The 16,236-nt window shown below is 29.8% G+C and overlaps 1 protein-coding gene across 1 annotated transcript; it reads right to left on the minus strand.

The window, feature by feature from the left end:
* Positions 1-812: 812 nt before the first annotated feature.
* On the minus strand, positions 813-15,632 carry LOC130669934 (protein big brother-like). Its single transcript, XM_057473095.1, has 3 exons — positions 15,140-15,632; positions 14,553-14,744; positions 813-2,435 (listed from the first exon to the last, which is right to left on the minus strand). The coding sequence occupies exons 1-3, from the start codon at positions 15,332-15,334 to the stop codon at positions 2,118-2,120; spliced, it is 705 nt and encodes a 234-aa protein (XP_057329078.1). The 5' UTR covers positions 15,335-15,632; the 3' UTR covers positions 813-2,117.
* Positions 15,633-16,236: the final 604 nt, after the last annotated feature.

The raw sequence follows: 16,236 nt of genomic DNA on the forward strand, positions 1-16,236 counted from the left end.
TTTTGTGATACTTTAACACATCTTAAAAGTATTTTTAACTTTATTTAATGTAAAATTGAAATCGATGACGCAACTGCAGACGATTGTTTCTTCAAATGTATAGTAATAATTAGGGCCAGAATTTTTGCGTTAATCTAAAGATGATTACTAATTAGTGGTGTACAATTTTTTATATTACGGAGAAAATATTGGTCGTATTAAAAAAGTTTTCAAACAAAAATTGTAGGAAATTTAATTTTCTAAAAAAAATGTTTCTTATAATTTTTCCTTAGGACTAATAAGAAAGCCGTAATTTTAAAATTAAGATTTTCATAATTAATCAAATTTTGAATCGTTCATTATGAATCTTAATTTCTGAATTACGGTGAAAATATTGGTAGTATTAAAAAAGTTTTTAAACAAAAGTTGGAGGAAATTTAATTTCCTAAAAAAAATGTCTCTTATAATTTTTTTTAGGACTAATAAGAAAGCCGTAATTTCAAAATTAAGATTTTCATAATTAATCAAATTTTGAATCGTTCATTATGAATCTTAATTTTGGAATTACGGTGAAAATATTGGTAGTATTAAAAAAGTTTTTAAACAAAAGTTGTAGGAAATTCAATTTCCTAAAAAAAATGTCTCTTATAATTTTTTCTTAGGACTAATAAGAAAGCTGTAATTTTAAAATTAAGATTTTCATAATTAACAAAATTTTGAATCGTTCATTATGAATCTTAATTTCTGAATTACGGTGAAAATATTGGTAGTATTAAAAAAGTTTTCGAACAAAAGTTGTAGGAAATTTAATTTCCTAAAAAAAATGTCTTCTATAATTTTTCCTTAGGACTAATAAGAAAGCCGTAATTTTAAAATTAAGATTTTCATAATTAATCAAATTTTGAATGGTTCATTATGAATCTTAATTTTGGAATTACGGTAAAAATATTGATCGAATAAAAAAATCATAAGAAACATTTTTTCAATAAAATTAAATTTCCTACAACTTTTGTTCGAAAACTTTTTTACGAAGACCGATATTTTCCCCGTAATATCAAAAAGTTAAACTATTCATTTCAAAAGTAAGGCAAAAATCGTGTCCCTAGTGATAATAATAAGACTAATAATATATAATTATTAGTATTATTATTTCAATTGATATATCGCACGACATAAATATAAAGTCACTCAATAATCAAACGACACGAAAAAAAAAAGAAAAAAAAATGCCAGCCGAACATTACAGTACATAATGTGTCGCACTTTCCGCGTAAAAACAACAGAGGCAATATTTTTAACATGTGACTGTTGTAAATTCAACACATTCTTTGAGTTATTTGAATGAATCAACACGAATATGTTGAATCTACATTTAAGAAGTGTCGTTTTTACTTAAAATTTTCCAAGAATTCTTTTGCGATGCCGAGAGTATTTTTAACACATACTGTGCGTTGATTTGACAGTAACATTTAAAAAGTGTTACTTTCGTATAAAATAACATTTTTACGTGTTAAAAAATCAATTGATTAAAACTGGTCAAATAAGATAACAGTGTATTGAATTTACACACAAAAGTGTTAAAAATTTAACACTTTTCGGGTAAAAATACTAGGCCGAAAAAGTTAAATTTGGCCCAAATGACGTTACAATCATTCAATTATATTCAAAGGGGTTTTAATTTTTCCGAAAACTCGCCGAAATTTTATTATTCTAAACAAATGGGCTGATAAATTGAGCCTATTTTCGGGTCCAACATTTTTTAAATAAAATTACAGAACTTAAAAAAAATCTCAAGCAGCTTAATGTATTACAGAAAATTTTCTGAACTTGTGTCCACTTCCTGGGCCTTTTGTCAGCAACTTTTCGGCTGAGAAAAGATTTTATTATTTTTCTGGCTCGAAATTTCTTACCTTTATTAAATTTTTAATACGAAATTTTTTTTTACACTTTGACGAATCCTTTTTTCTGTATATACTTCAAATCTATGATTTTTATGTCATTGTTTATAAATTAAAAACCTTTTTTTTTTCAATTAAAATATTAATTAATTATGATTGATCTTTAAATGATTTAGATATGAAAAAAAAAAATTCTTAATAAAATCAAATTGATTTCTAATAATATAAATTGAATTATGTCTAATAAAATTTGTCTGTAGGGGCTCCACTGGTTCCCGAAACATGATGGCCTAGATGATGATGATGGTGATGATGACCAAGATGATGATTATGGTGCGGTTGTTGTGCTGCCGCGTTTCTGTAGGCCCGTTGTTTCTCATCGAACTGACGTAGGCGTTCATTGTAACGGTTCAACTGATTGCGCAATTGAGCATCCTCTCGAGCTGCAGCTTCTTCATCAAATTCCAGGCAACCAACTCCGTCGAGACGCTCAAGATCGATCCAACCGCGCCATTTGACGCATACGCCATTCATTATCAAATGTGATTTCAAATGAACCTGATAATCACACAACAATACACTCTTAAGTTATACAATTTTAGAAAATTTTTTGTGATATATTTTTATCTCATTCGTAACTGAATGATTAAAAAAAAAATAAAATAAAATACTTAAAAGCTAGCCGTGTAATTTTCTTTTAGCCGCAGGCGGAGAGTCTACCTTACAATCTACGTAATCGTCTGCTAAGAATTATAGAAGCAGGCGAAAAAATAAGAAAGCCACTTGGTAATAGGCTAAAGTTAGAGGTAAAAATATTATGTATTACCATGGGTCAAATAACAATTGACCACAAAAAGTTCGTTAAAATTTATAAATTTTGCTGTGAAAAAATATAAGTTTCGAAATTTGGACATTTACAAGTTAAATTGTAAGTGGAAAATTTTATTTTTTAAAACAGCTGAAAATGAAAGCGTACCCGGGAAAAAAATTTAGATCTATTTTGATCAAATTAGATCAGCTCAGATCAATTTTTATCATAATTTGTACTGAACCCAGATCAGAGTAGATCTGATTTGATCTGTTCAGATCAAACTAGATCTGATCAGATATGACATTTTTCTTTGGGAAAAGATAGTCTAGATCTACCCTGATCAAATCTAATCAAGTCAGATCAACCTAGATCAAGTTAGATCAACCTAGATCTAGTCAGATCAAAATAGATCATCATTGATTAAACGATCAATTTATGAAGTAAATATAAATAGATCTAATTGGATCTGTACGGATCAAACCAGATCTGAGCTGATATAACTTTTTCCCGGGAAAAAAAGTTCAGATCTGCTCTGATCAGATTAGATCTGTACAGATTATAAAGAAATATTTCTTCACATTATATTATAATTATAAGATTAACTAGCTGAATTTTGACACATTCACCTAAATTTTGATAATTCTGAAAAGTCTATCGTAATTAAAATAAATACATTTTTTTGTTTATTCAGCTAATAATTCTTTTATTATAGAAAATATAAACATAATAATAATCTATTATCGATATTATCTGATATTCATGTACTTCATATACATCGTTACATAATTTTCTTATGAATACTGAATACAAGGAATTATCTTGATCTGTTTAGATCCAAGCAGATCTATTCTGATCAGAGTAGATGTAATTTGATCGAAACACATCTGGCCAAAATGCAGATCTGTTCAGATCTGAAACATCCGATCTAATTTGATCTGAATAGATCTCAATTTTTTTTCCCGGGATGTGGAAAATTAAACTTTTATTCATCAATAAATTTTTAGAGCAAAATAATTTTTAACTTCCCGCTAAGAAAATTGTAAATTTTCAAAAATTCGGGAAGTTATTGGTTTCGGTCCGATTTACGAAAATCAAATTTCCATCAGATGTCGACGTTTTGAGGTCCGAGGGAGCTATTCTGACTAATTTCACGATGATGTCCGAGTGTATGTATGTATGTATGTACGTACGTACGTACGTACGTATGTAAATACCTGTATCTTTTGAACGGATGAACCGATTTTGAACTTTGAGGTGTCATTCGACGCGAATTGACAATATCTTGAAGCCGAGAGAAAATTGAGCTTGATCGGTAGGGCTCATTCAGAGATATTCCAAAAATAAAGTTTTTTGAAAAATGTTTTTTTTTTATAACTTTTAATGTGCTCGATAGATTGATTCCAAAATGGACTGGGCTCTAGAGCTTTATAAGCCGCGTCGAATGCCACCTCAACCATCAAAATCGGTTCATTCGTTCAAGAGAAACCGTTGTCGAAAGAATTAAAAAAAAAAAAAATTTTTATTTTTCCTGAAATATCACAAAAACGACTCGATAAATCAAATCCAAAATTTGAGCAGCTTTAGAACTTGACAAAACGCGTCGATTGCCGCCTCAACCATCAAAATCGGTTAATTCGTTCGCGAGATATCGTGGGAGAAAGAAATGCTAAAAAATGTTTTTTTACAAAACAATGGCATACAAAAGTATTTGCGAGCTCGAAGAGCTTGAAAATGTATTCACAATAGTGTTTTTGAGCTCGTTGAGCTCGAAAACAGCGGGAAGTTTTGGGGCTGGCCCGCAGGGTCAACTTATAGACCGATTTTTTTTTTTGTGACTAGAAGTTTGATTTTTTGAATACTTACATATGTTACCTGAAAAACTACATTTTACGAAATATTAATTTTTGGGTGAGTATTGATAGTTAGAAAACTGAAAAAAGCTGCAACTGATTTTTTCATTTATTTCATATTTTTGAAATTTTAGTACTCGAACAAGTATCTAGATTTGGCACTATTTTTTGGTTACGTAACAAATGATCCGAGGACAATTAATCCGCGACAATTAATCCGCGACAATTGATCCTTGCGACGATTGATCCGTCGATAAAATGCGTGTAACATGAAAAATTACGCCCTTTTTTTACTAATTTTGTGTGCGTGTAGCATAAAAAATATACTCACACACAAATTAGTGAAAAAAGGGCGTAATTTTTCATGTTACACGCATTTTATCGACGGATCAATCGTCGCAAGGATCAATTGTCGCGGATCAATTGTCCTTCGGATCATCGGTCGTGTCACCCTATTTTTTATGTTATTTGTTCTGTTAAATTAATAAAATTATCCAAAAATAAGAAATTAGAAAAGAATAACAAAAGTTCTTTATAGGTCAATAAGGCTAATAACCTACTTTTAGACCTGTACTAAAAGTCGTCCCATCCTGACCGTCGGCTTCAATAGTCAGTAATTTTGTGTAAAATAATAAAATTAAAAATCGAACGCAGACTGAAATCGTTTTGAACTTCGGATCTTCTTGTGACGGAATCTTCTTGTGACGGTAAAACATTTCAGTAAACGAAATTATATAATTTTCAACCTTTCATACTTTGTCGTAAAATTTTAAACTAGCCGCGTGAACGTAGCCAAAAGAATATGTTATATTATTCAACTTTTTCCAGCATTTTTTACTCGTTGAATAGAAAGAAAAATATATACATGTATATATAAAGATATACAACGAAATTTTCGTGTAAGTTATGGGACTCTTTATTTAATTGCGTTATAGTTATTTTTTCGGTTCGCCAGCTGTACTGATTCTTTAAATGCCGTCGCGGCAAGACACCTCCACATGACGTTTATTCGAATTATAATTGAACAGCGGGGTAACTCGAGATTTTTTACTACTGGACTTATGAGTTTTCATTCATTCAGGTAAGCATTGAATCATGCGCAAAGTTGACTAAATGTCAATTGATAAACATGCAAGTCACGCTTTGGAGAAACCCGATCTGACACAGACGTAAAGCCACCCAAAATGAGTCATTCGTAATTTGTTTGTGTTTATGATAATATTTACATTGGGAATGGTCTTTGTGAAATTTTTTTTTGCAATGGTCTTTGACTATTCTCCTGATATTTTATATTTCTATTACACGTCATGGCTCATTAACTAGTTTTTTTCTTGTATACACTGAACAACATTGTGAATCTGTGTTAAATTTGGTATGTTAATTATTTTGTGTTAAATACACACATTCACTGTGTTACTTTAAAATTTTAAATCGATCTACTATTTAACACTTTAAAAGTGTTACGTAATAAATCCTAATTATCAAAATTTATTAAGTGTTACTTTAAAATCAAAACAAAATTTTTTTTTAAAACTCAATCGATCACGCAAGAATTATTAATAGAAGAAAATCAAATCGACATTTTATGAGTGTTTATACTACACAGAATAAAAAGATTTCTTGGCATAAGAAAAATTTTGCGTTATGAAATAAAAACAAGAATTTTCTTAGGACTAAAAAAAATTACTTGGTGCCCTTTTCTCTGAAACAGTGACTATTTATTCATTGTTTCACATCTATAAGTATACCAAGTGGTGTATTTATAGCTGTGAAATAGTGAAGATACACTATTTTTCAGTGATTTTCACTGTTTCTAAATTTCTACTCGCCCCAAAAATTTTTTCTCGCCTTAAGAAAATTTTCGTTTTTAATTCATAATGCAAAAAATTTCTTAGGGCAAGTGAAAATTATCTTGGGGTGAGTAAAAAGTTTTTGCAGCAAGAAATCCTTTTGTTTTATGTAACCAAAAAAATTTGGTTGTATACAGTTGAAAATTTTGTGTTCTTGTGTATAAAAATTCAATAGTTAAATATTTTGAGCTAATTATTTGACACCATCAAGTGTAAACTTAACTAGAGACGAATGTGTTATCTGATCTGATCAAGTTTTAAACCTGCATTATTATTTGACACATAAATAATGCGTTAAATTGACACAAATTTTTCAACTGTGTAATTTTGAATTATATTGTGCAATATTAAAGTTAGTTTTTACTAAATAAAAAATGTGTTTTTTTTTTTAAATTAATTTATTAACAACTCGGGTCAAAAATAAAACTTAATTCAGGCTCGCTTCATTTTATTTTCTTTTCAAGTGATCGATTTGCCGACGATTTTTCGATAAGATCTCGACTTTTTCGACTTAAATTACAATTTTTTTACACTTTTTGAACTTTTTTTATCTTAATTTTAACTTATTTCAACTTATTTGTATTTTTTGGTCTTAGTTTGAACTTATTCGTCTTTACTTCGAGCACGATAGTCATTCACCTTACTTTTGACTTGCTGAACCAAGTCGAAAAAAAGTTATTTATTCGCCGTACTTTCGCCTCAAAATATATAAAAATTATTTCACCTTAGTTTCGACTTTTTCGCCTCATAATTTAAGTCGAAGAAGTCTAAACCAAGTTAATTTCGACTTGATTTCAACTTTTTCGTCTTAAATCGTGACTAAGTAAGCCTGTTAAGTCTAAACCAAGGCGAAAACTCAATGTACTTCATATATTCGTAAAAAAAAAGTCGAGTTCGTCTTGAAAAAAACGGCTCCAAATTTCGAATTGGTAAACCAAATCTAAATCAAGTTTTATTTTTGACCCGGGTATTTACAACAGGTATGAAATATTACGTGAAATATCGACTCTCATAAAAAAATTGTTTACTATCAAAAAATAGCTGAATATTAAATAACAATTGTTGCCACTGATATTTAAGAAGTGTTGAATTTACTTTTTGTATTATCCAAAATTGGTGTTGAAATTCAACACCAATAATTTACATTAAGAAAACAAACACAAATTTAGGTGGACGGTTTTTAACACCCAGATTATGTTGATTTCAACACAATACTTTTTACTGCGTACCTTAAAATTTTAAAGTGACAATTAATCAAAGTATTCACACAGTTTACGTGACAATTAATAACTTAGTCTGGTAAATCTTTTTGACTTTGGTTGTTCTCACGCAATGAAATAAAACAAGAAGTAAAAAACAATAAAACAGAAGAAGGTAATAAGAGAAAAAAAGGACGCAAAACTGACGCGTTTGGGCGTGACCCATTATCGTCACATAATAATACCCAGTAATATTTAAACTGTAACTCGTTCCGCTTAACCCTTTCACAAGCTCATTTGCATCTGACGAAAAAGAATACGAAAAAAAGGAATAAAAAAAATGTAATGAATTATAAAGGGGAGACCATTTAGCCGTAAAAGAGATCGAGTTTAACAATCGAAATTGTCATTTTTTTAATAGTGGCGCTTGTTTTTCGTTGCATACCAGAAGCTAGACTAAATCTACACTGTATTATTTAAGTGGGCGTCTCCTGAAGTCTTTTTTTATGTCAAGTCCGATCTGGACAAAAGGTAGGACATTTATTATTAGTTCCGAGAACCATACGGTCAGCGAGAAGGATATAAAGGTAACTAATATGTTCTTAATTGTCATCCGTAATCCATCGATCTTCTTTTTCCCCCTAAAATACTCTTTACATTCACACTTATTTATATACGCAGTGAAGATAAATCTAATCCCAAATTTTTCGTTTTTTTTTTTTTTTTTCTGAAAACAAGTTGTCGTTTCATAGACAAAATTATACACAAAAAAAAGGATATCTGGGCGTAAAAAATTTTTACTTGCCCTAAGAAAATTTTTACTTGTCCCAAAAAAATTTTTCCCATATACAGAAAACTAGAATTTCTTGGCGCAAGAAAAATTTTTGCATTATGAAATAAAAACAAAAATTTTCTTAGGACTCAAAAAAAAATTCTTGATGCAAGGAATTTTTTCTCGCCTCAAAAACATTTTTCTTGACTCAAGAAAATTTTTCACATCCCAAAAAAATTTTTTTTTTTAATTTATGATGCAAAAAATTTTTTAGAGCAAATAAAAAATTTTCTTGAGGCGAGTAAAAAATTTTTGCACCAAGACATCTTTTTTTTCTGTGTATGAATTGAAAACTAAAATTTTTTTGAGCGAGGAAAAAAATTTCTTGCGCTAAGAAATTTTTGCTAGTCTTAAGAAAATTTTGTTTTTAATTCACAATGCAAAATATTTCTTGCGCCAAGGTATCATTTTTTCTGTATAAACTCAATTGTTTTTATCTAAATTGTGAAAAAAATTATTTTTATTCAAATAAAAAATTTAAGTAAGCCATTAATTGAAATTTAAAGTTCTGAGATAAAAATATTTTAGTTTAACTATGCGTCGACGTGTATGTGAATCGTTGAAAAAAGGGTTCTACCTTTTTATCTATCATCTTGTGTAATTATTTCTACTCGCCACGGGGCATTACAACAATCGAGTCACGTGTCCCTTCTCGCTTTTCAACAACATTAAAACAATGCACCCGACAAAAAACGCTAGGGACTATATGCTTCGTGCCGTGATCTTAATTAAAATTCTAATTGTCATAATTTCCAAATTGAAATTTAAAAAAAAGTAAATAAATAAATCCACACACTGAGAAAAAAAAAGGTATATTTTCAAGAAAAAATGCTTCATATAGGGGAGGGTGGGGCAAAGCGGCCCCCATGGGGCAGAGCGGCCCCCCTGAAATTTTGACCAAAAAAAAAATTTTTTTTTTTTCGACTAATTACTATAAATCCGATATGTTTGCGCATTTTTACCCCTACGCATGACATTTGGGGCAAAATGGACAAGCCCAAAATTTTGAAAAAGTGATTTTTTCATATTTTTATCGTCAAATTAAAAAAAAATTGTTATAATTCCACATTTCTAGCCCTACGCATAACACCTGGGGCAAAATGGACCAGCCAAAACTTCCGAAAAAATTATTTTTTCATATTTTTCGGCCGTTTCTCTATGTAAGAGGCACATTTGGTCACTAAAAATTTATAAAAATTAAATTTTTTTTTTTAGTTGATAAATTTTTGAAATAAAGTAAAATTATAGAATTGATGTTTTTTTTTATTAAATAACAATTAGTAATTAAGGTAATCGAGAGTGAACGATTTTTTACGCTTTAAAAAATTTTTTTCGAGTAATGTAAAACCAAAAATAGTTGTCAAGAGAAAGAAATACATTCTTAATGATGAAAACAATTTAAAAAAAAAAAAAACGAAAAAAAAAAATTTTTTTATCACTTTTTGAAGGGAGGCCGCTCTGCCCCACAAAAAAAAAAATTTTTTTTTCAGAATTTTTTCAAAATGTCCATAAATTTGTTCGAAATAGGACAAAAGTAAAGTGATCATATGGTTGAAAGCCACAAAAAATAATAATTGGCTTAGGGGGGCCGCTCTGCCCCACCCTCCCCTAAGTATTTTAGTTACTTTATACTCTCTTGAAATGGATCAGTGAAGTACTCCATATTCACTGCATAAATAGTTCCAAGTACAGTGGAACCTTGATAACTCAAACCTCGGTAAGTTCAAAACCCCTGTAACTTAAAAATTTTTTTTAAATCCCCGATCCTTGCTGACCTAAAACCTCTATTGCTTAAAATACAAAACCTCGATAACTTAAACAAATATTTTGGACATTGCCCTCGATAACTTAAAATAATATTTTGATGACCTCCATAACTTAAAGTATTATCAGTGAGTCATCGTACTGAGTATGTATACAAACAAAAGGTTTTGCCAAAAGCTTAATTTATTTTCACTTTAGTCTTTCACTAAATCTCTTAACGTATAGTTCCCGAGTCGAAAAGTTTCAGCATTAATTCAGACTGAATAAACTGCTAACCAACAGTAGAAAAAAATAAAAAGTGGCTATTTAAAATACATTAAAAAATGAGTCTGAACTTAGACTGAAAGGTCGTCATATTTCACTTTTCAGGATCATCAGGCTGAAATTAAGCTTGAAAATAAAATCAATTAGTCAGGCTTTTCAGTTTGATAAAAGCGTCAAATCAGGCTCATCAGGTCAAAAATATGTTTAATTGCAGCAGTGTGATCAGCTTCAAATCAGTGCAGAATTAAGGTTCTTCAAGTCGAAATTGTGCTCTATAATGACAGTGTGGCAGTTTCAATTCAAGTCTAAATTTTGTTAAATAGCAGTTTATTCAGTTCGAAAATAAGCTCAAAAGTTAAGCTAGTTTTGAACTGAATAACCGATGGGTTATTCAGCTTGAATTCAGTGTCTTTTCAATTATATAGTAGGCTGTTCAGTTTTAAAACAGCCTGAAAATTTTACGTCAGTTTGAAGCTTAAGCTTATTCAGGTTGAATCCAGCTTTAACTTAATTCCACTAGCAGGCTGATCAGTTTGAAATAATGTCAACTGACAGGCTGAACAGTTTAATTTAAGGCTCAATTAAGCGTAGTCAGTTTCAAGTAAGGTTCAGTTCAGCGCATTCAGTTTCATTTAAGGTTTAGTTAAGCCTAATCAGTTTGAAATAATGCTGAAACTTTTCGACTCGGGTTGTACGCAAGAAAAATTAATTAACGAGTTCAAAAAAAATACATAAAATAAAACGGAAAATAAACACTTTAACATATTCTGATAAGTTGATAGCGATTGAAGCTGGGAATAGTGGTCATTGGAGAAAACCGTTGAAACTCAAGAAGATGATAATGTAGTTTGGAATAAATACATGGCTGAGTTCCAGTCTGTGGAATCTCAAAAATGCATGAAACAAAAGAAAATTACTGACTTTTTCTTAAAGAATCGAATTTACTTTAATACTGTTGTCAATCTTAAAATTATAAATTGATCATCAAAAACCTCAGTGAGAACTTTGAGACTTAAATCCGAATTTGTTTTTTGACTCGGGTATTTTATTTACTTGCTTAATACTAAGAAAGAAAATTTGATTTTGTCAAAAAAATATTTTTAGACATGTCCTTTTTTTATCTAATGTTGTGCAGATTAGTTTTGTACCTGAACGAACATTTTTTTTATGAATAAATAATTTTACCCTTCCTAAGATTCGAACCTAGACTGATCACGCGAGACTTAATATGACGTTCAGCCACGGTGGCTTATTGGAAATCATAGTTTCAATAAACTCTTAAGTTACTCATCGATGTTTGTCATCTTAAATATTAATTTACACAACTAAATAATAAAATTTTAATATTTAATAGTTTATAGAAGTAGCTCTCGAAAAATTAATATATTTTATATTTTTATCAATACATGGAAAAAAAATGAACTTTATAAATTGAGAGTGACAAGTCCCGGGAAAAAAAAATTTAGATCTGTTCTGATCTAATTAGATCAGCTCAGATCAAATTTGATCATAATTTATACTGAACCCAGATCAGAGTAGATCTGATTTGATCTGTTCAGATCGAACTAGATCTGATCAAATGTGACATTTTTCTTTGGGGAAAAATAGTCCACATCTACCCTGATCAAATCTAATCAAGTCAGATCAACCTAGATCAAGTTAGATCAACCTAGATCTAGTCAGATCAAAATAGATCAATATTGATTAAACAATCAATTTATAAAGTAAATATAAATAGATCTAATTAGATTTGTACGGATCAAACCAGATCTGAGCTGATATAACTTTTTCTCGGGAAAAAAGTTCAGATCTGCTCTGATCAGATTAGATCTGTACAGATTATAAAGAAATATTTCTTCACATTATATTATAATTATAAGATTAACTAGCTGAATTTTGACACATCCACCTAAATTTTGATAATTCTAAAAAGTCTATCGTAATTGAAATAAATGGCTTCAATCCTATATATTTTATATTATTGTGATATATTTTTAATCAGACATATCAATTTTTATTAGGATAGAGATAAAAAACAGATCGATTTAGATCTAGCGAATTAGATCAAATTTGATCTGAGCAGATATAAGAGTGTTTTTTATTCACTTGATCTGTTTAGATCCAAGCAGATCTATTCTGATCAGAGTAGATCTAATTTGATCTTAACAGATCTGGCCACAATGCAGATCTGTTCAGATCTGAAAAATCAGATCTAATTTGATCTGAATAGATCTAATTTTTTTTTCCCGGGGTAATATAATGATAAAGTGATCAGTGAATGCTATCATTCTAAATAGTAATTTTTTTATTTATGATTAAAACGTGAATAATTACAGGATAAGTTTGAAAATTTATTGTCTATGTAAGAAAAATTACTATTTGAATTTTAAAAATTGTAACTGATACTTAGAAAATTGACGACACGTATTATAAAATTTATTATTTGAATGTTAAAATTCCACATATTGACATCCGGGTTCCGGGTTATAATTTCGAACATTAATTTTTAAAGTTTATTTTTTTCCGTGTACCAATTACAAATTTCATTTTGTTACAAAAACAAATTTTTTTCTTAGTGCAAGAATTTTTTTCTAATATTCAATTATATCGTTCTTCAATTCCATTTATTTTATTGAACCAAATAATTGCTCTATTGAAGTTTTTAATTGTAATAAATTTGAGAAGGTATCAAGTAAATTGAAGAAATATTTGCTTGCCTTAAGTAATTGATGCTTCTACTAATTTATTACTGAAGTGAAGCAATAGTTTTTTTAAAACTCGAACTATTAATTTCATTTCTGAAAAAAATTACTTATTTGAAGAATTTGTGGAAACTTGAAAATTAGATCCTTAAATTTAATTTTTTTTTTCTCAGTGTAATTATTTTTTTCGTAATTCTATTTTCTACAAAATATATGATTTTAGCATCAAGTCCCTCAAGTGCAGTGCAGGTATAAATTTCTGCTTATTGTCCATTAAATTTATTTAAGTGCATACTATTACCGGATGTCATTTAAGATTTATACCCTTACCTGTACCAATGGATTTACGATTTAATGGTTTCAAAATACCCCTAAAGAAAGTACAAAAGCTTTAAAATATTTTACCGTACCTAAGCTGAACCCTAGAGTATGACCATAAGATACGAAGAAACTTTAAAGTGAAATAAATATTTTTGCATCGTGCGCAAAAAAAAACGTAAATTGAAAAGTGTGCAAAAATTCAAAATGGCAGCTTAGCGACGCATTATCGATTGCAATGGCGTTCAAAGCAAGGCGTCGTCTGCGCCATTATGATGCGCTGGGAAATTTTACCAGTTCTTAAAAAATACCAAAAGAGCAAGAATAGAAACATTTTATGTAGCCGATAAATATTTCTTAGTAATTCTTTTTCTTCACTTTCAAAGTCGAAAGTTGAATCCCCGGATATTTTTCTGTTTCCTTTACATTTTAGTTTATGACCTTAGGCTTGTATAGAAAGAAGTGATTCTTGGAAGTTCTCGAGACAATTCTAGAACGGTCAGTTTTATGTATTTATTGAAAAATTTTAGTCATCACTATACCCTTGGACATGAAGGAAGCCATCGGTCTCCCGCAGTGAGAATATAGTGTGCGGGTGCTCGAGCTCAACTTTAAATGAGAAATCGAGGATAAACGGAAGTTATCAATGATCCCATTTCTAAAACTGGTATAGCTTGAACAGGATAATTCATTGTGTCTGTTAGCTTTTATGTTTAAGGACGTGAGCAATAACACACGTCACGGAAATTTCGGTCTCTAAACTAAACTAAACTATTAAACAGAAACTACTATGTTAGTTTAAATTTGTATGGAATTGTCAAGCTTTACGGCTTTGAATTATCGGCTTATTGTGAAAAATCTTATTACGGTTTATACGGACGTTTACTACACTACTAATTTGACGTAGGGTACGTTCTACATAATGTCTTAATTGTTTACATAGTGTAGAATGGAAAGTTTGTGATATTTTCTAATTACCAAATTTTCATTTGGAAATATTATGGTTTTAGTTTCCATCGTATTATAGAATTATTTTTAAAATTTTTAGCTGTAAAATTTAAGGTTCACTAAATTTATAACAATACCTTGCCATGTTCCTTATCGAAATCGCACGTACTAGGCTCATTAGAGTAATTTCCTGTAGAAGGGCCGAAGGTCAGTTGAAGGTTTGTTCCCATCGCAGCAAATGCAATTTCGGTATGACCCTCTCGACACCCATTTTGAAAGCGTCCTTGACGTTCTTCCAAAGGTCTATCTCTAAATCCGGTGTATCTTATCTGCAAACATTCATTTCAGAAAAAATATTTACAAATCAATTAAATAATTTTGTTATTCGGCTTTTCAGTAACAAACTACACAGAAAAAAATAATTTCTTGACGCAAGAAATATTTTACATGAAATGAAAAACTAAATTTTCTGAGGACTAGTAAAAATTTTTTAGCCCAAGAAATTTTTCTTGTTTCAAAAAATTCTTTTACGCATCAAGAAAATTTTTTCTCGCCCCAAGAAATTTTTTATATTATGAATTGGAAAAAAAAAATTTTTTGGGGCAAATAAAAATTTTCTTGGGACGAGTGAAAATTTTTTGTGCCAAGAAGTCCTTTTTTTCTGTGTACATGTATTTGATGGAGCGCAATTTATTAAGCAAATAATTTGAAAATTAATAACTACCTCACATTCACGACTCAATCGTCTAAATAATTCATCGCTTTCAAATTTGGCCTTTTGATCAGGTACAACTCTCGGCATTTTAAAAACAAATTTCGGACGTGGTTGTTCATATAAACCCATTCCGTCAAAAGGAATAACACCGACACCAAGACCACCTACACCTCCAGCATGTTCACTCATCGCGTGCATCATCATTAGAAATTTTTAACTCTGTTTTTAACTATTGTTCAATACTTGATTTTAACACAAATTCCGCACTAATTAAGTTTCTAGTCAACTATGCTACCAAAGTAACTTATGTCAGCAATGCACAGGTGCGTTATCGTAATGGACAATCCATAAAACTTAAGACATAGTTAATTAGATCAACACATTTCGAAACTGTCTTAAATAGCCGAAAAAAAAAACTTACTTTAACGCGATAGTCTTGTATTAGATATGACGAACGTTAGTACCTTACGATTCAGTGTCTCAGTGGGGACTAAAGCTTGGTGATCGTTTCATCGTTTCACTATAAGCTGATCCTCTAGAGTTGCCACGCCTCCGGGGAAACGCCTTCAATGCTCTCCCCACCATAGGAAAAGGGAAATAATTCGATTTTGTGCCGACCTGCCCACATCGATGGAGAGAAATTTTTTTTTTTTATGATAGACATTACATATGTTTAATAAATCACAATTTCGTGACATGTTTTGCTCAATTTCTAGAGCTGTATTTGGCTGTTCTCGTAAGATAGGAAAAAAGTTAACGAATTTGAATTGATAATAAGCAACGAAATTATACACGGAAAAAAATTTTTTTTTAAATTCAGAAAAAAAGTTATAACGCAATTTTCAACACAACTTTGTTCTGAAATTTAAGAATCTGTAATTTTGAAATTTCAGAACGAAAGATTTCTGAAAATTCAGTAAGCTTATGAAAATTCATACCTAATAATATATTCAATTTAATATCAATTTAAGTATGAAAATTAATATAATTTTTCTGAATATTCAGATGAGTATTTGTAAAATTAAGAACATTATTCAAAATATTAATACGTACTCTCTAAAACTAAATAAGTGAAAATTTCACTAATTGAAATAGTGATCTTAAAA

Source organism: Microplitis mediator, chromosome 6 (genome assembly GCF_029852145.1).
Source record: "Microplitis mediator isolate UGA2020A chromosome 6, iyMicMedi2.1, whole genome shotgun sequence".
Lineage (NCBI taxonomy): Eukaryota > Metazoa > Arthropoda > Insecta > Hymenoptera > Braconidae > Microplitis > Microplitis mediator.